General features: G+C 45.9%; 1 protein-coding gene across 2 annotated transcripts; it reads left to right on the forward strand.

Moving 5' to 3' along the window:
• Positions 1-16: 16 nt before the first annotated feature.
• Proser1 (proline and serine rich 1) lies at positions 17-19,405 on the forward strand. 2 transcript variants are annotated; one of them, NM_001107676.1, is given in 13 exon segments: positions 17-651; positions 2,962-3,027; positions 5,560-5,628; positions 6,307-6,401; positions 7,934-8,027; positions 9,652-9,762; positions 11,176-11,259; positions 12,381-12,459; positions 13,006-13,101; positions 13,357-13,401; positions 15,403-17,083; positions 17,450-17,600; positions 18,176-19,400. In NM_001107676.1, coding segments are annotated over 13 exon segments (2,739 nt in total). In that variant the 5' UTR covers positions 17-606; the 3' UTR covers positions 18,299-19,400.
• Positions 19,406-20,696: the final 1,291 nt, after the last annotated feature.

Consider the following 20,696-nt stretch of genomic DNA (forward strand, 5'->3'; position numbering starts at 1 on the left):
AGGTCCCCAGGAGCTGGTGGGGCATTTAGGGGTGCTCCCGCTGGGCGTCTGGCCGCGTGAGCGCTGCGGTGCTCGAGAGCCGCCCTTCGTGAGGCTGTATCCCCCTTCGCCCGGCTCCTATTGCGCCCCGGCCGCCGGCCCGCTCCCGGAAGCTACGAAAACCGGTAACAAAGGACCTGCGGGGCAGCCGGCTGCCGGAGCTGCGGGACCCCGAGATCCGGCGGAGCGGCTGGGCTGAGCGCCGGTGGGGCCACGTGTCCCGGATCGCTGCGGTGAGCGGAGCGTGTCTCGGCGGCCTTCCCGGGAGTGCCCGGCCCTGGGCCCCCTCCAGAGCCCTGATTTCTGCAAACGCACAAGCCGGCTCTGCTCTGAGCAGCTGAAGCTTTGTGCGAAGAAGCTACTGAAGTCTGATTTTAATAAAAACTTTTTTCAAGTTTCCGTTCTGGGATTTTTGTTTTTGTTTTTGTTTTGGTGCAGTTTGCAATACTCTCTACCTCGCCTCCTTTCTCCTTCTGGTGTATATTATAATCCACGAGTCTAACCTGGGATGAGCGTTTCGTAATTGCAAGTAGAACTGTTAGACGTCACGTCGGAATAGTACTCAAGATGGACAAAAAATCCTTTGAAACTGTGCTGGATGAAATTCGAAAGGTAATTGACCTTGATCCCTAAAATTCTTCTGAGATAATTGTCATGAGTTGCTTTCTTTGAGGTGTGTGTAGTCACCAAAGGGACTGTAAGAGCTTGCTTGCATCTTGATAGGTTGCACTGCTTGCTTAAATAGAAGATAAGCCACCTCACTGCTAAACTTGGGGAGTCATTGAGATGTGGGAATTCCGTTTGTACTACCCTCGGTTCCGGAGCCAACTGTAGATCCTTAGTAATTGAGCTTTTTTTGGTTTAGCATTTATTTTGGCATTTATTCAATGTTTCCATGTTTCAGTACCAGGAGTGACTGGGCACTGGAAGGGATGCCTAAGAAGGTTTTTTTTTTTTTTTTTTTTTTTTCAAATCTCAAGCTAGGCAGAATGTCTTCCCTGCCTTTGCTTTCCTTCCGCCTTTCCGTCTGCTTTTTGAAACTTTATATTTCCTGGAATGAACCAAACAGAAAAATAAATTGGAATGTAGTCTAAAAGTATCTCTTGTGCAAAAATAAGAGGTTGACTGTTTGACCGAAAGGGGAGTGGTGTGGCCTTGAGCCACACAGGCCCTCACTGCTTGCACCGGGCTGTCTTGCATCTGTTTGGCAACTCAAACCGGTGCCCCTGACTGGCACTGCAAAAGCTGCCGCCAGGTCTAGAGTTTTGTTTTGTTCTTTGTAAGACTCTTCTTTTTCCCCTTCTCAAGTAGCATATTTTTAATCTTTCATATTTGATGGTGCTGATTTTTTTTCTTTTCAAATAGACTTCTGCTCTTGCTGAGTCTTGCCTAATTAAAATTTGAAGCAAAATGTCATTTTACAATGCACTTAGAATTTGCCACAGTTGGTTTCGGAGCTGTTTTGTAACCATTCTGAGAAAATAAATTTTAAGTTAAAGTAGACTTGAGTGCAGACTTCTGCTTTGGAGCAGCGCAGACATACGTGTGTGTGTGTGTGTGTGTGTGTGTGTGTGTGTGTGTGTGTGTTCTCCCTTCTCAGCCTTGTTTAAAAAAAAAAAAAGTCTCGTAATAAATATTAACGAGGGAATCAGAAAGGTTCCAGAGACGGGACCTTCAAGTCCACCATTCTAGTCTGCAGTCGAAACATAGGCAGTTGGCTTTGCCAGCTGGAGAAGTGCATAGACGGTATCCTGCTGTAGTAAAATGGAGTAGAATAGAGGCGTTTCTAAGTAGGGGCTGTGTTAGGACTTTTAGGAATTGCTTTAGATTTTGTAAATGTCCGTTTAAATGGGTCACCTCTTCTGCTGTTACTGCACACCCACAGATAATTCTGGCTGTCACTTAAAGTAGAAACAGGTAAGAAGACCCTGGGGGAAAAATAGGAAAGGCATTGTTTTGTTTTCTCAAAACGGAGGGGATGATTTGAGATAGGATTGGTGTCATCAGCTCAAGCCAGGATTTGGTCCTGAATCTTGTTTTTGGCTGTCTCGGTAATGATGAAGGCAACGACGCCCCTCAGCGTGCATTACCCAGAATGCCATGTACATGTTGAACTATTGAGCACCCTGGATGATGTCCCTGGTCATTGCATTCACTCCTAGCAGAATGATATGTAGAGAAAATACAAATATTATTAGCTGTTTTGTAGTGAGGAGAAAAACGGCCAGTTCATATTTGATGATGAGGGGGTTGGGGATTTAGCTCAGTGGTAGAGCGCTTGCTAGCCCTGGGTTCGGTCCTCAGCTCTGGAAAAAAAAAAAAAAAAAAGACTGTTGTGTTCCCTATTTGATGATGAGTGGGCAGCTTGCTTTAGTCTTTCCATCTCTGAGGTCCACAGTAGCTGGTAGAGGAGCCTATGTGACTTCTGCATAGTACTAGAGCAGAGGCATCTGCTCTCACCTGCTGATAGGTTCCTCAGAAGAACAAAGACATCGATCAAACATCTCTCTACCAGGTCTCTAATTGTTAAGACCTCAGTACAGCTCTTTGAAGGTTACCGTTGGGATTTCCCCTTTATGAATGAGGAAGCAAGCTCTAAAGACTCACTGTAGGCCACATTGCTAGTTCTGAGCCAGCTTGAGCCTCATAGTGAGACCACTCTTGGAAGAAAAACAGTCCTGGCAAATTGTATCAGTTAGAGAGGGTGTGAAAAGAGTTAGACATTCACAAATTTGAAACCTAATTTGTACTAATGTTGACTCTGTTACAATGTTGCTCCTTCTGTTCCCAACAAGGCTAGAATTTCTCCTTACCTGGTGCAGCTCCTAGCTAGAGCTGAACCAGTGGATGTGTATGTATTTTCAGTTCCTGGGTATTAACATGCTTCTGGTGTATATTCATTCTTTTTTCCTCCTTTTCTAGGCTGTTTTGACAGAATATAAATTAAAAGCAATTGAATATGTTCATGGGTACTTCTCCAGTGAACAGGTATTCTTTTTTTTTTTTTTTTAAGCCTTTTTATACTACTGCCGTGGTTAATGTCTGTTTACTTCCTAGGTACAACAGAATTGCTTTGACTTTGCTGCCTTATTCCTTGTAGAAGTTCTTAGTTCTGGCAAAAACCTGTAAAGCCTTAGGAGAGCTTAGTGTATTAAACATAATTGCACCACATTCCTATTCTAAGGTGATTTAAAAACACTGTATCCTTTTCAAAAACTGTCAGTTATTCTGGGAAAGTGTCAAAAGTTTATAAACTTGGGGCCTAAAAGATGGCTCAGTGGTTAATAACCAGAGCACTTTCTGCTCTTGCAGAGGTCCCAGGTTTGGCTCTTAACACTGGTCATAATTTAAAACCAACCAGAGCTCCAGTTCCAAGACATCTGTCCTGCCAGGTCCAGCATGGACTCTGTTACGACAAAATGAACTTGGCTCCCTGCCCATGGGACAGGGCCAGCAGGTGGGGGATGGGGTGTCCACCAGTGTCAGTGGCTGCTGTGAATGTAAGACTTGTTTATATAATAATGTACAGGTCTTACTTTCTTCCTTCAAATTCTCCGTGTCAACATTAATGACTCTCTAAGTCCGGGAGGCTAAGGTGTGGATACTGTCTCAGCAAAATGGTAAACACTGGGACCTTTAGGACAGCCCTAAAGCCCGTGAAAAGGAACTCTAAAAACATAGGTTAAAAAATAAGAATGCAGTTTGAATTAATGAATTGCTTCAAGTTAAAGGAATAAAAGCAGCTGCATTGTGAGCCAACTTGTCAGATAGATACTAAGGACGGAGATCCCACCCAGCTAAGTTTTTTGTTTATGCTTACAAAGGCGGACAGATTCCTGAGTTCAAGGTTGGCCAGGGACAGACTAGTTTAAGTCCAGCAGTGGCAGAAATGGTAATTTCAGGGCAGGGTCCCACCCTGCCAGTTTATCCTCTGTGCTTTACAGAGGCGGGCGGATCTTATGCAATGCTAAGAGAAAATGCGTGCTTGCTGTCTCCAAAGAATTAAGGGGCTGGGGACACAGGATGCAGATTCTTAGGATAATCAAAAGGAAACCTGGAGTAAATGACTGGGTTGATATGTAAAATAAAGACTGGACTTGTGATCTGCAAGAGATGAGCTATCCAGAGAACTTTTTAAAACTGCAGGAGAGAACTGCTTGGAGAGCTGTCTCAAGTGGAATGTAGAGAGCATAGCAGTCTGGAGATCTCCAGAGAGAGCAGAACAGAGAGAAAGCAGGCAGGAAAGCTGTCTCCAGCAGAGCATAGGCCGCCAGGGTGGACCCGCAATTGGACTTGCGTGGTTTCATTTGCTGCTCCCAGACATCCTTTCTTAAGAACCCCTCTCCACGCTGAGGCTGCTCCTTGGTAGCATCTGATGCCTTCTTTTGCATGCAAGCAAAACACTCAGCCACATAAAACATAAATCTTTTGTAAGTTTTTTTTTAGTTTATGAGTTTGTAAATTTACTAACAGATGTGTATAGTATTTATAATAGCTTTAAAATTCGCTGTGTGATCAAAGGAGACAAGAATAAATGTTGAACGGTCACAAAGTCCACAGACTCCTCCTGTATTACTGCTTTTCCTTTGGGTTTTCCTTCAAGACCGTGGCCCAGGGCGAGGGCATCCCTGCACTGCTCACTCCTGACTGCAGAGCAGCGTGCACTCGTTCCTAGGCTTCTGTTTCTGGGTGTCTGGAGGAGAGCCCTGGGATCCTAGCCATCTGACTCTCAGTGCAGTGCTGAGCTAGACCTGTGCCTATGGCTGCTGTTGTATAATCTGCAGCTTCAAGCCCAGAGCAGCCATGCGGGCCTTCAGTCAGTCACATACGCTGAGTGGTCCGAGCTGCCCCTGCACGTGTAGTTTTCCCTGTGTAGTTAGTGTTTTCACAGCCCTTCTCCACCTAAATTTCAACTTCCTGAGCCTTCAGTGTACACCATTTCCTGGACTTCTTTTTCATGATTTTTATTTATTTATTTTATGGTACCCCAGGGCCTTGTACATGCTGGGCATGTGCCCTTCCACTGAACTACGTCCTGGGCTGCTGCTGCTGCTGCTGCTTTTTTTTTTTTTTTTTTTTTTTTTTTTTTTTTTTTGAGGCAGAGATTTATTATTTAATTGCCAGTCAGGCACTTCCAGGTAAATCTAGATCGCTTGTCACCTTTTGAAAAGGAAGGAAGGAAAAAGGAAGGAACAAAAGAACAATTTATCATAGGGAGTGGACAGGAAATGCCACCGGGCTCACGTGGTGGTCCAAGGACAGCTTGTGGGAGACTCAGATCAGTCTTGATGGCACACACATCTACCCATGGAGCCTTCTTGCCAGCCCTGTGTCCTTTTCTTTCTTCCGAGAGTAGGGACTGTGGGACTGGAGTTTCGAGTTTACAGTGGTTGTGTTTTGCTGCACGGGTAGCTTGCCTCCCACACAGTGATGGGGACTGGAATTGCAAATGTTGAAGTCTATTTGAAGGAAATGTGTGCAGACGCTGCCATGAGAGCTGAAGGAAGTCTCTGCTTGCAGGTGGTTGATCTCCTGAGGTACTTCTCCTGGGCGGAGCCACAGCTGAAAGCCATGAAAGCTCTACAGCACGTGAGTGACTCCCTGCTCCTGTATTGGAAGTCACCATGACTCACTCTCCCATTTCACCCAGTCCAGGCCAGATCGTGGTTTGCATCAGAAAGAGCTAACCTTAAATTCCATCATGCTTTGATATACCAAGTAACTATGCTAAAAAGTTAAAAACCTTCCAGGGTACGAACTTGTGCTACCACTGAATCCTATATGGCTTCTAACTGGCAAAGACAGGGAGTATACTCAGTGAGGCAGAGTCCTGGGAGTTGGACCCTTATGATTCAGATTTGGCAGCATCTCCCACAGTGCATCACTGTAGACTAAAGGAAGCCATGCCTTAGAGAAGCTGGCACTGTGCTTTTCCTGGTGAGTTGAGTCACCCTTGTGTACATGCCACCTTGGTAGGTGGCCACACTTGTTACAGGTGAGCACACTGGGAAACACGGATCTAAAACATACATGTAGAACCTAGATCTGTTTCTGGAGTCATTACACTAAAAGCAGTCCCAAGTGTGACTCAGAATTTTTGGAATTTCCCTAGAGTTGCTAGGGGCTTACCTTTTTGCGTGTTACTCTCAGCTAAGATGTAGGCTGTGTCCTAAAATGTTTATACTATAGGATTTAGTTATAGTTCCCCAAATTGGGTAGGTCTGCTACGGCGATCCCACATTGAAACACGTTTTCTTTCTATGATAGAAAATGGTGGCCGTCCACCCAGCAGAAGTGGTGAGCATCCTGAGCTGTTTCACCTTTAGTAAGGACAAGCTGGGTGCTCTGGAGCTCTTGGCCTCGTGAGTATTTCTCTTACTGCTTGCCTCAAATCTGAAGGCTTTAGCTGGCTCTTAAAGTCACTGATCTCTGTTAATGTGTCAGTTGCATGGAGCAGCAGAATGCTAGTGAGATAGTCTATGAAAAATGGCCTACATTAATGAATCAATTATGTAAGGGAGCAGAGCCCTAATAAAATAATCTATAAAAACTGCTGGGTGTGGGAGACACGGATTCATGTCAGAAATTGGGGGTCGGAGGCAGGGAACCCTGAATAAGACAGTAAGAACCTGTCTGCAGATCAAAGCAACAAACAAAAGTGCCCATGCTCTGTGAAAGCATAGTACTGGATTCTAGTGTCTTACATAGTCAGTTCTGCCTGTGTCTGGTCATAGCTCACAGAACAATGTGTGATGGCGCCTGCCACCACAGTACTCGGGTGTAGGCCTGGGGGATTTAGCAAAAGACATACGAAAATGCCAAAGCTTTACTGAGGTTCACAGTACATATACCCCAAATCCACCGGGTGGGAAAACCCAGGAAGCACAGTGGAAAAACAAGTTTACATTCTCAGGATAAAAACAGGAACAACAGGAACTGACTACCTCCCATCCACCAAACAGCAGGGTCAGGATGTTCTTTTCTTAAGAACAAAAGCTTCCACATGCATCAGCAAGGCTCAGCAGGGGCCAAACACTGGGGGCCCAGTATGTCTATGGCTATACCTCACCGGGTAATGAGCACTTCCTGCCTAAGATAATGGCTGTTTCTCGCTCCCGCACGTCTGCATTCGCTTTGCTTTCTTCCTATCCTGAGTGTCTTAGTCAGGGTTTCAATTCCTGCAAACATCACGACCAAGACGAAAGTTGGGGAGGAAAGGGTTTATTCAGCTTACACTTCCACAGTGCTGTTCATCACCAAAGGAAGTCAGGACAGGAACTCACAAGGGCAGGAACTTGGAGGCAGGAGCTGATGCAGAGGCCATGGAGGGGTGCTGCTTACTGACTTGCTTCCCCTGGCTGGCTCAGCTTGCTTTCTTATAGAACCCAGGACTACCAGCCCAGGGATGGCACCACTCACAATAGGCCTTCCCTCCTGGATCACTAATTGACAAAATGCTTTATAGCTGGATCTCATGGAGGCATTTCCTCAAGGGAGGCTACTTTCTCTGTGACAACTACAGCTTGTGTCAAGTTGACACACAAAACCAGCTAGCACCCTGAATAACTCAAAAGGCAAAGTGATAAAAATGTGGGATGTTAATTGAGGGACACTTGTACCTCAGCCTTCAGTTCCAAAAGTGATAGAGTTATGTGAGGCTGTGGGAATTCTCCTTACCTGATGCTTGAGAACTTGTGTGACACTTAGTGTGAGCTTGAAGAGAAGGGACCTGATCTTTAAGGGTGGGCGAGTTGCTTATTCAAAGAGAATGTATTCTACAGTCTGGTACATGTTTATATGTCCATGAAAACACAAAACATAGCATAAAGACATTCTGACCTGTGTCTATGTGCCTGGATCCTCAAACAGAAACTAAGTCCTGTTGCCTTGACAGAAACATTGTGGATGCACAGAACTCTCGTCCCATTGAAGATTTATTCAGAATCAACATGTCTGAGAAGAAACGGTGCAAGAGAGTCCTGGAGCAGGTAATCCTCGCCAGTGCTGTTGAAGATGCTGTGCTGAGCCTGGGGTGTTGGATAGCAGAGTGCCTGCCTCACCGTGGCAGCGCTGGGGACTGACTTAGAAGCAGACATTCGTGCCAGCCAGGGAGCACAAGAAAAGCCTTGTGGAAGAAGCTTATGTGTGCAGACATGACTTGAAGGAGATAGAGTGCTCTCCGAGGGCCCTGCTGCTCACAGTGATCCTTGAAGCTTCCTGAGGTCAGGAAAGAGGCTCTGCCTCCCTGCTTGTTTCTGTTGCTGAGATGACCTCCATCCTCGTTAACACCAGTGTCACTGTGTTTCTTGACAAAATCTTGGAGTCCTATATACATAGCTGTAGTTGTCTCCTTCTAATGTATTCTCTGCATCACTCATTGACTCAGAAATCTTCTGGGACCACATGCTCCTTCGAGTGGAACACTATTATTATAAATGAATTCATCAAAGTGTTCCTATGTTCTAGTCCAAAGTTGTATTAAGAATTTGACCCAACATGCTCACTTCGGCAGCACATATACTAAAAAAGATTTTTATCCTATATAAATTCATACATAAGGGTATTTTCCTAGTGTAGTTTATTATGACCAAATTGGGGTGATTTTTTTTAAGGTTGAGGTGTTTAGTTGGAGACTGGAATATGCAGTTAACGTGATTTGTGGAAACTTATAAAAATAATTATAAATACAACCAGCAACCCCGTAAGTACTTTGATATGAGTGATTGTATATGTTGTGGATACCACACATATTACTTGACTCCCCTGTGTATTTCTGCAGTACAGTATACATCCACCGGAGTGCATTTGCTTTACAAAGTACTCATTACCAGCTCCATGTGTCTGAGGTACCCGTTTAGAAGCCGAGAGTGTACTGTAACTACCATATACCTAAATCCTTTCTCAGTGCCTCACAAGAGAACGCTAAGTAAATCATTCCTGTGTTTTCAGTAGTCTGGCTCTTTGGAATTGTTTTTTTAAGCATTTTTAAATGATTTCTTTTTTTTACTGCGTGTGAGTTTGTGCCTGTAAGTGTAGAAGGGCCCAAGAGGATGAGCTGCCCAATGTGGGTGTTGGGACCAAGGCCTCTGCAAGAGTAGCAAGTGCCACCCGTGTGTGTGTGTGTGTGTGTGTGTGTGTGTGTGTGTGTGTGTAAACATTTTCAAAGCAATCTCATTTTGACTGTGTGGGATTGGTTTGGCTTGTTGTTGTTGTTGTTGTTGTTGTTGTTGTTTTGGTAGTTGACTAAAGGAATGGAGCAGGCACTCCTCACTATGTAGACCAGGCTAGCCTCGAACTCACAGAACTCTGCCTACCTGTGCCCTGGGCTTAAAGGTGTACATATTACACCTTACTGCTAGATAACAGACCTTTCTTGAACCCATTGGTTATAGCACGGACGATACATAGTGGTAATAATTCCACAGAGGGAGCCCCCACTTCTTTGGATACTCCCTTGGGTTCATAGAGGTCTCTGGTGATTGATGGTAGGTGAATGTGGGAATGGCGGGCTACTCCTTAATTCATGGCCTTAGCTGGACTTCCTGTCACCTGGATACCTGACGTGATGAGTTTGATTTTTGTTAACCACGTTTTCTTTTTTTTATGTTACAGGCTTCCAAGGCAGGCTGCAAAGCCCCTCACGCCATGATTTCTTCATGTGGAACCATCCCGGGGAACCCCTATCCCAAAGGAAAACCCAGTCGTATAAATGGGATTTTCCCTGTAAGCATGCCTCTACATGTATGAAATTCCTCATGACTGAGTGTCACGGTAGCACAGCTCTGTACGTTTATGTGCTGCATATGAGAACATGCCAGCTTGTGATGCTTCTCCAAAGGGAAGGCATCTCCTGTCCTCCACTTGATTGATAGACAGTTGGAAGTTCATGTGTAACCATTAACTGACTGGGTTACCCTCAGAACATGACAGACAAAGGCTGCTTTTGTTGTTTTACTTGCCAACTATTCTCAGCAGATTCCAACAGTTGTATAGCCGAGAACCCATTTGGGAAACTAAGACGAAGCCCTTTAAGAATCTTGTTTGGATTCCAGTGGGTGGTTCTCAAAGCTCTTGGAAAATAACCTTTTCAAAAGTTGCATTCAAAAGTCATTACATTTCTATTACTATGTCACAACCCCAGAGCTTCATGGGGTTGTTCAGTAGTAGACATTTATCATTTCCAATAGTTTTTGGTGTGTGTGGTTAGTTGGTTGGTTGATTTGTTGGCTTTGTCTTTTTATTTTGAGACAGGGTCTCACTCCAGAACAGGCTAGCTTGGAACTCAGAGATCTGCCCACACCTGCCTCCCAATTGCTAGGATTAAAGCCTGGGCCACCACACTGTGCTCCTGTAGTTTTCCTGACTGGGGAAGTAGGAGTGGCTTAGCTCTGTAGTTCCGGCTGAGGTTTCACCAGAAGCTTGACTGGGATGCACGAACATCCTTTTCCTTCCAGGTAGCTCACTTAAGTGCCTGGCAAGTTAGTGTTGCTTGTTGCCAGGAATCTTATTCCTCACCACAAGGGCTTGAGCACCCTCATGACGTGGTAGCTGGTTTCCACAGCACATGTAACCAAGGGGAGGTGGGGCAGCTACAGTAAGGCTTCTTAGGATTGGTTTTGGGAATCAGTGCCATTCTTTAATGTCCTGGTAGTAACTCACACACATCAGCCCTAGTTATTCTGAAATGGATGGTGGGCAGCAATGGCCAGTGGCGCCATCTTGGAAGCTGGCCTCTGTACCGGTGTGTATTACCTAAAAACACTACCTGAGGTGACAGGCTGTGGAGGCTTCTGATCTGTTCTATAGAGCAGTCTCTAATGGGGTCTCAGTCACCAGGTTTCTTTTTCAGCCTCTGATTTATATACACTGACATGAAAGTTGGCGTGGGCGTGTGTGTGTGTGCGTGTGTGTGTGTGTGTGTAGAAAGAATTAGACTACACATCATCCATTCCTGTCATCCCCTCTGCTACCGTGTTCCAGGATGATTAAGAGGAAGGTGGGGTAGCCAAATGGGGCAGGATTGGGCCTGGAATCCAAGAATTATTCTTCTTTGCAAGTCCCTTCAGAATAAGTCAGTGCAGTTGCCTCTTCTGTCTAAAATCTTGACCACCCCTTCTCCCCCTTTTTTCTAACTAGGGAACTCCTCTGAAGAAGGATGGTGAAGAAATTACCAATGAAGGCAAAGGAATAGCAGCGCGGATTCTCGGGCCATCCAAGCCAGTATGTGCTGAAATAAAAATAGGAAGCAGGCGTTAGGTTCTCTATGTGTAGCTTTCTGTCTGTGTAAAGTAAGTTTTCTGTGTCACAGTTTAAATATGGTAGAAATTCTAGGTCAGAGAGAGTGGCCTAGGGCTGAGTATAAGGACTTAGCTCTAGAGTTCAAGGCTCTTTGGAGAGTAAGCATTTGATTTGAAAGTTAAAATAAGCAGGCCACGCTCATCTGTTCAGGTAAGGATTGGAGAGCTATGTTTACCTGCCCGCTAATTAGTCTTAATGTTAGTGAAAGGGGCATGGAGCCAGGGCTTGTCCTTTCAAGGGAATGGCTCTAATGACTGGAAATATAAATGGAACGAACGGGAGAATGGGACCTCCTGGGTGGAGAAGTTCATAAGTACTGGTGCCCCACACAGCCTTTGCATTCCCTGCCCTTTCACAAGACAGGAGAACCAGGTAGCTGTTTCTGAGGCCAGAGCAGAAGGAAACAGTGCCTTCCCACCAGTGGATTCCTCTGTCCAATGCCTCCTGCTTACTCTTTCACCCTGGGTAAAACAGTGTTTGGTGTAGTTTTAGATACTTAAGACTCTATAAAATAAAGTGCTTGTGAATCGAGGTTTCAAAAGAATAAAAACATTCAGTTCCTAACCCATTGTGTAATAGTTGTCAGACTGCCAGGTGCTAATGATCCTCCCAGTGCTAAGATCCTCATGATCGCAGGAGAGCAGTGCCCTTGAGGTCTGCATGTGTTGGAGAGACCAGACCCTGAAGATTGTAGTGATCGTAGGAGGACTTTGTCCTTAAGGTCATTATGTGTCAAGGAGAGATCTGAGTCTCCTGTGTTGCTTTCATACTGGAGATGGGAATTCCTGGGGCTGGCCTAGGCTGGGTCAGAAAGGCACCTGCTGTTCATTCAGGTCTGACCTTTATTGGGAGGATGAATGAATGCTAAAATTAAAGCACAGCATGTCTGGCCAGCCGTATCTTTGGAACTGAGTAAGAACCACGCTTATGAAAGCAAAGACTTTACATAGTCTGAAGCTGTGACAACTGGGGCGTCTTCAGTCTCTTAGGATTGTATTGTTTTATCAGTGATGTCTAATGACTGTGCTTCTTCCCTTGTCCAGCCTCCTTCAACATACAATCCACACAAACCTGTCCCCTACCCAATACCTCCATGCCGGCCGCATGCAACTATTGCACCAAGTAAGCATTTGCTCGTCTGCACTTTCCCTTTCTGCTGTCCATTACACTGAGAGGACAGGCTGCTCTGTGTGCTTGGGGAATCTACAGCACTTCAGTTCTGAGAGCTTATTTTTGCTGATGGCCAGCTGCTAAATCCTGGTCTAGCACGCTGCCGCAGGTATAGTTTGTTTTCAGTGTGTTTTCCGTGTTTACCTTAATTGCAGATTGTTTTAGTCACCTCAGTATTACGCTTTTCACTTTGGTAAATGGCCCTAAGTGCCCTTTTCTTTAGGTGTCCAGAGGTATCACCAGTGCATTTAGGAAAGGTCAAGTGTGTGTACTGCACTTAAGTGGGCCAGCTTCACCCGCCTCACCTGTCGGAAGGTGTCTGGACAGGGCTCACAGCCAGAGCTGTCTACCCCTCAGTTCTTACTTATGCTCCCTCCGTGTGAGAGCCTCTATTACACGACAGTTCAAAATAAACCCCATTCCTGCCTTAGCGCAGATTTTAACTCCTAGCCGGTGACACTAAGTTCTCTCTCTCTTTCTATCACGTTCTCATTTTAGGTGCTTACAACAATGCCGGTCTGGTACCATTAGCCAATGTGATAGCTCCAGGTGTCCCTCCCCCACCTCCATACACTCCGAATCCAGCAGGAGCAGGTAAAGGCCTGCAGTTGTGGGCTGTTATTTTAAAATGAGTCACGAGGTGTTCGTCTGTGTGTCTGTAAATGTGTCCGTACAGTAACAACCTGTTCTGGTCATGTGGCTAGGATTCCTGTGTACTCTTATTTTTCCTTCAGTGTTTCCAATGATGTCTACTTGCTTTTATTTTAGCTTTTCTTTTTTTGACATCTATCTGTGATCACGGTGGGGGAATAATTTGATTAAAGCTTGAAATTTTTTCTTTTTATATAGACAACGAAGACCTCTCCAGTCAGTCAAAACCTACACAGAGTCAAAGTAAGTACCAAATAGATTCAGAAACAACTGCTGTCTGTCATGACGGCTGGCTGTTGCTTACTGGGAACTTGAGAAAGGATCCTAGATGTAGGGTAATTCACGAAAAATGACTTCATAGTGATAGAGTTTACATTCAAGAAATGCACATATCGTCTGGATTTAAATTCATTTTATGACTTTGTATCCTATTTGCAAAACTCCTTGAAATCTGAGAGTCCCATAACATGTATTCACTTACATTGTGATATGGGAGACGTGCTTTTCATATGCACACGAATGTCCCCCTTTTTGTCAGATAGTGAGTCCAGTAAGCCTATTAGGCCCAACCTAAGGAGGAAGAGGATAGGGAGCACTGGAGCAGCAAAGGGCACTGAAGACGAGGTGGCCTGGGAGGTGCCTCCAGATGGCAGCACAGAACTGTGTTGCACAGTCAGGAATGAGTACTAGGAAGGGGTGCTTTCTGGTGTGGAGGAAAAGGAGTTCTCAGAAACAAAAAGCAACACCTATATCTGATGAGTGTGCCAAGGGTGGGGATGTTGGTGGGAAATCTCTCCTCTGTGAAGTTGTCCAGAGGTGTGGCCAGCTTCTGTGTGAAGGAGGGAGGACAGAATGAACAGATGGTAGATGTCAGGGTTTCTCTCTGGCTTTGGAGCTACCTGGCTTTGTAAACAAGTCGTTCAACTTTATGGAAATAATTTTAAAGCCTTTACATTCAAATACACACACACACTCTTTTAGAAATTACAAAACAGTAATAAAGACTACCTCTGTAGTGGTAAGACCATGGGCCCTATCGCGTGATAGCTGTGTGGTATTATTTATTGTAGGTTCTGGGGGGTTTTTTTTGTTTTGTTTTTTTTCTGTGCTGGAGGATTGAGGCCAGGGCCTTACATAGGCTTTCCATAATGAAGCTGCATAACTGTTTGATCTCTATTAATCCACCAGCTTACTACACCAGGTCAGTCTCTGGATCAGTGTCGGGCAGATGGAGTGACCATGAGTGTTATCTTGCCAAGAGTCTGGTTTCCACACACATCTTTAAATGTCTGTCTTACTCCCTGAAAAATGCTATTCTGTGGTTATCACTACAGAGGGAGTAGCTGTCTGTGTTACCTCTGAAACAGATGGTCCAAATATAGTCTCAGACAGTGCTGATCACAGTGGCATTGCCTGTAAACGTCCTGTTTCCTATCAGCTGCCACAAAGCAATTGGACGAAGCCACTAAATTCATTCTAGAAGGAAGAATTCTAGAAGTAAGAATCAGATCACCCCAAATCCTCCTTTCAATCATCCATAGAGTTTATCAGAATTAGATTGGTGGAGCAAACACAAACATTGAAAAAAGTTCTTGGGTGGTTTGGGATCTGCCCTCTATGGTGAACCTGTATGGATCCCTGGCCCAAACTTAACTAAAACACAGAGGCCTGAGTGTGGAGGATGAACAGACACAACACTGCACTTAACAAGTCCCCAGGCCAGGCTGTGAACTGTAAGGCTTAGGGGCTGGTGCAGATTGCCCAGTACACCCAGAGCAGGCTATGGCTGCACAGGTCAGTGAGATGGTCCTGGGCTGGGAGGCTGTGCACGAGTTCACCCTAGAGAAAGGGTTCTTCAACTAAAGGAACTGGAGGGGAAGTCCGTGTTTCCAAGCGGCCTCCTCACAAGTGCTTCCGGTTTCCGAGCGGGCCTCCTCACAAGTGCTTCCGGTTTCATAAAGCAAGAATTATGAAAGGAACAATCTCTAGCTGCTCTAGGCTTCCTCACTGATGAGCTGCGACAAGCAAGGCATGGCTATGGTCCTAGTCACAGATGTTCCAAAGTGAAGTTAGGCTAATAGCACCCATCAGCTCAGATGTGACAAGAACAACTTGATGCCTGCCGCTGTTTTTTCTTGGTACTTGTGAAATAAGGCCCCTCCCCTCCAAAACAGTGGCTAGGCATCTTTTCATTTAAATTGGACATTCCAACACTGGTAACTCCCTGCTTTTTCTCTCCCACAGCGTTTTCCACCGCAGCCAGTCAACTCTTCTCTCCTCATGGTTCTAATCCTTCGACTCCTGCTGCCACTCCAGTACCTGCTGTGTCCCCAGCCAAGGCAGTAAACCACCCATCCGTGTCAGCAGCTGCCACAGGAGCCGGAATGAGTGCGCCCAACACTCCCCTGGCTGTGTTCCCAACGCCTCAGCCATCTACCCCGAACCCGACTGTGATCCGGACTCCCTCAGTGCCCGCAACACCTGTTACTTCCACCCACAGCACCACACCCGCTCCGGTCCCTTCTGTTTTTTCTGGCCTAGTGCCACTACCAGGCCTATCTGCCACCCCCACCCCATCCACTCAGGCCATCTCGATACCAAGGGTCACTCTGGCTTCCAGTGAGACATTTGCTTCCACTTGTGCCCCATTCACCAGCCACTCCTCGGCCAGCTCTACTGCTGGGTCAGCCAGTAACCCAATCACCGCTCCCCTCTCTTCCGTCTTCGCAGGTCTGCCTCTGCCCTTCCCACCGGCATCCCACAGCATAGCTACCCCGACTCCGTCTGTAATTGCCAGTGCTACGGGTCCGCTTGGTGTAAACAGCCCCCTTCTGTCTGCCTTAAAAGGCTTTCTTACATCAAATGACACTCACTTAATCAATTCCTCTGGCTTGCCGTCTGCGGTCACAAGTGGGCTGGCTTCATTATCCTCTCTTCCCAGTCGAAACTCAGATTCTCCTGCCTCGGTCACTAACAAGTGCTATCCCCCTGCAGCCGTTCCCACTGCACAGAGGTCTTCCACCCCAGGGCTGGCCATGTTCCCAGGCCTGCAGTCTCCTGTGGCTAGTGCCACCTCTGCAGCCCCAACTCTGCCTGCACAGTCTCCCTTAGTTACCCCCTCCTCCACAGCGGTGCCAGTCAGCTGTGGCTCCTCAGGTTCGCTTTTGCACGGTCCCCACGCAGGTGGCATCTCATCTGTCCCTGCTGCAGCAACTATGCCCGTTATGATAAAAAGTGAGCCCACAAGCCCCCCGCCCTCGGCTTTCAAAGGTCCAGCTCACCCCGGGACTCCTGCGCATGGTACCTTGGGCCTGTCGGGTGCCCTAGGCCGTGGGTACCCCACGACCTCAGTGCCCATCAGTGTGCCCACTTGCCTTAACCCTGCACTGTCTGGGCTTTCCAGCCTGAGCACCCCCTTGGCTGGTTCTATGTCCCTTACACCCCACGCGTCCTCCACACCCATCGCCCCTGTGTTCACTGCCCTTCCCCCTTTCACTTCACTGACCAATAGTTTCCCTCTACCGGGCAGCCCCTCCCTCAATCCTGCTGTATCCCTCACGGGGCCCTCGACCACCACATCTGCAGCTGTACACCCTAGCTCCGCAACCGTGCGCACAGTGCTGCCCACCACCAATTCCTCGCCCGCAGCCTTCCCACTCAACCTGTCCACCGCTGTGCCCTCGCTCTTCGCGGTCACCCAGGGTCCGCTGCCCACCTCTAACCCATCCTACCCCGGCTTCCCTGTCTCCAGTGCCCCAAGCGGTGCCCCCACACTGCCCTCGTTCCCAGGGCTGCAGGCACCCTCCACGGTGGCAGTTACTCCATTGCCAGTGGCTGCCTCGGCTCCATCACCTGCACCAGTCCTCCCTGGGTTTGCCTCAGCCTTCAGTTCCAACTTCAACTCCGCCCTGGTGGCACAAGCTGGGTATGTGACTAGGCTGCCCACAAGTTCAAATCACTTCTCGCCAAGCTCATATAGCTCCGTCATGATTTATATTGAGGTATTAGGCAAAGAGGGGTGGGGGGATAGAAGCCCAATACCCAAAATGTCTTATGTAACATGTAGCAGCCATGTAACAGTGACTATTTGACTTGCTTCTAAGGTAGCTGGAAGTGTCAATGAGTAACTGTCACCATAGTAAGTGACTCATTTCTACAGTTTGGTCCTACAGAGGAGCTCTGATTTGTTCACATTCCCATCTCTAAGTTGCCTCTTCCCAAATATGGGAGAAGTGGCCGCCCTCCTCCAACTGTCTGCGGTTTGACCTGTTTTTCTACCAATTGTTTTCAGTTTGTCATCTGGACTCCAAGCTGCGGGTAGCTCTGTATTTCCAGGCCTTCTGTCCCTCCCAGGTATCCCTGGGTTTTCCCAGACTCCTCCACAGTCTTCCCTCCAAGAATTACAGCACAGTGCGGCTGCCCAGTCAGCGTTGTTGCAGCAGGTATGCAGAATGTGCAGTAAGTAAGCCAGGAACCTCCGTCTTGTCCCACGCCAGGAAGGAGTCTTAACCAGAATCCAGAAGATTGCTTTCATTAGCTCTCCCCAAATCCACAGATTCTATATCTCCTTTCAGAAGAGTAACAAAGAGTGAGAGTCGAATGTATGAATTGTTTTTCTCATTTATAATTTTTTTTTTTTTTTAAGAAAAATCTCAGCCAGTTGGTTAGTGGTACACACCTTTAATCCCAGGACTCAGGAGGCAGAGGCAGGAGTTCCAGGACAGCCACAGCTGCACAGAAAAGACAGAACTAAGCAAGCAAACCCTCAGTTTGGAGACTTCATAAAATGGAAACCAGTAGAGAAGCCACAATTGAATTTGTCTTAGACTTAAGCTTTCGTGAATACAGGAAGGCAAATTATCTCTACAAAACAATACCAAAAATTCACCTCCTGCTTATTTTTTAAAATAGTATTTTTGTCCTTTAGTCCCTGTTCTGTCTGGTTGTGGGTGGGTGGGAGCCAGTCCACAACCAATGAACTAGCACTCTGCTAACTGCTTGTGCTTCTTTCCTGCAGGTCCACTCAGCATCGGCTCTGGAGAACTATCCTGCCCAGACAGACGGGTTCCCTAGCTACCCCTCCACACCAGGAACACCATTTTCTCTGCAAACAGGCCTATCCCAAAGTGGATGGCAATGAGTTTTAAAGGTGTTTATTCTTCTTGGGAGCAACATGAGATTTACCCAAGATCTGCAATGAACAATCTGCCAGATGAATTGGCCAATAATTTGAAAGTAAGAGTTCCTTAGGGAACAGAGCTTAAAAGTTCAGGTTGTGTTTTTAATGTGGTTGTATCAGAACCCTTAATCTTACCTATGTAAATAAGATGACAATAAATTGTAATGAGAATAGTATTTTAAACATACTTGGGGACTTATTACCTCCCTTCCTATAAGCTTTGAATTATGTGAGTGATCCACATAGACTATTGAAGAGGAGACTGAAGTCTTTATAGCCAAATACAGCCTTAAGTCTGCTTGTGTCACCTCCACGGACAAAAGTGATAGTTGTGCCTCCGGCTGCATGTGGCCCTGGGGGGGAGTTATATTCCTCAGATGCATGTTAGCATCAGCTGGCACACAGTATCCTGTGTGTATCCACAACAGGGGGCTTGAGATGACTGTTACTTTTAATTTATTACCAATAGTCCTATATACTGCTGAATTTAACTGAATATATTTCAGGAAGGTAAAAAATGGTGCTTACTATAGTCTTTAGAATGAATTTCAGGTGTTTTCAACTAAAAATGTCTATCCAGAACTACTTTCTTATAGATCTATATGTGAGGGAGACTAGGCAAAACATCTTTCACAATCTCAGCAGTATGCCGAAGGTGAGTCCCAGGCCACCGCTATTGCTCCTTGTACCCTGGAAGCTCTCGGAGAATGTTTACACTCATGGGATGTATTTCCATTCACACACTCATCTGAAATGAATGTGCAGCAGCGAGAGAGAAGACTTACTCTGTCTGTGGACGCAGCGTGCTCTGAGGACCTGTGCTGGTGGAGCACCATCCTGAGCAGTGGCTGCCACACTGGGGGAGGGAAGTGGGGAGAATGTAAACCATAGGCTCTACTGTAGTGCATCCCAACACCTAGAAGTTCTACTTTTATAAAGATGGCCTCTGAAAGATGTTGCAAATGTATTTTCCTTCAGCGTGGGGAACAAACTTTTTAAGTATATTGAAAAATCCTGTATGGTTAGTTTTTAACATTTTTTAAAAATAAACTTTATGGATATCACAAACTATAGCGTGTTTTATTAAATGCTAGGTAGATAACTGTTAAGTTTTTCTAATTTCTATGGCTAATATGTTGAATATTTTCATCTGAGTTTAGTTGAAACTCCATTTAGAACACTGATTATCCAGTCCTTTAAGTGAAATCGTAAGCAAACAGTCAGATGATGAGCAGCGTGTGGGGCAAGCAGACCCTCTCCTCGAGCACAGACTGACACCAACTGCTGGAAGTTGCCATTTGCTCTTTTTAAGTCCACATTCATAACAGTCTTACATGTGCTGGCCATCCAGAAAATGATCACTGACAGAGTGATCTCCATGTAGTATGATTCTACTGTGACTTAACAGTTCTATTCACTGGGAACCTTGAGCAGAAAGTGTGTCCAGTTCATCTTTTCAGTTTGTCCCTGATGCAGTGTACATTGGGCATGCAAAGCTTTACCCAGAAGTTTAGATGACGTATTTTAGAATAACCACTGTGGCTGCTCTGATGTTTGTGTTTCGCAAGCCTCTGCTCAGCTGGTGGAGATGCGAACATTCTAAAAGGCCAAAAGCTTGAGCACGTTGCTTGCCAATAGTGTAGTTGAGTGGGATATAAGGAGTAGTTTCAACCAAGCTGAGAAGCAAGAGAGACATGCTCAGGTGCGTGAACTTAGTCTTAATCCTCAGAGACAGTTGGCGTCAGAAATATAGTGAAGGTTTTACTCTAACTCACTGAAGGAGTCTTGTTTGTAGAGATGACAGGATGTATCTCTAGTTGATGAAAAGATTAACTTTTGAACCTTAGCAAGTAAATTGGAAAGAGTAAAGCATACCCCGGGTCCTTGTCTTCAAATAGGATATTATGATACTCAAATTTTAAAATTTAAGTATTTCTTTTAGAGATGCTTTTAAAAAATTATGGTTAAAGCTATAACTTCAGGCTTTTCCACCTATGCCCCAGTTCCCGAAAAAATGACTCTGAAACTGAATTATTAAGAATAAATGGCTAGGCCAGAAGCTTTGGCTCATTCCCTGACTAGCTCATAACTAAATTAACCCATTTAAGTCCTGCCTTGTGGCTAGTTACCTCTCCTTAGGTTCATGCAACCAACTCCATCAGCGTTTGGGCTGAATCTCTTCCCACACCTGACTATCCCAGGATCCTCTTCCTGTCTGAACTCCCGCCTCCTATTCCCTGCCTAAGCTAATAGGCCAACAGCTTTTCTACTGAGAGGTGATGTTTCCATACATTCCACAAAAGAGTCTACATTTCCCCCTTTCAGTCCAACAAAAGATCCTTTCTCTTACATTAATAAG

Source organism: Rattus norvegicus, chromosome 2, assembly GCF_021556685.1.
Source record: "Rattus norvegicus strain SHRSP/BbbUtx chromosome 2, alternate assembly SHRSP_T2T, whole genome shotgun sequence".
In the NCBI taxonomy this organism is placed as follows: Eukaryota; Metazoa; Chordata; class Mammalia; order Rodentia; family Muridae; genus Rattus; species Rattus norvegicus.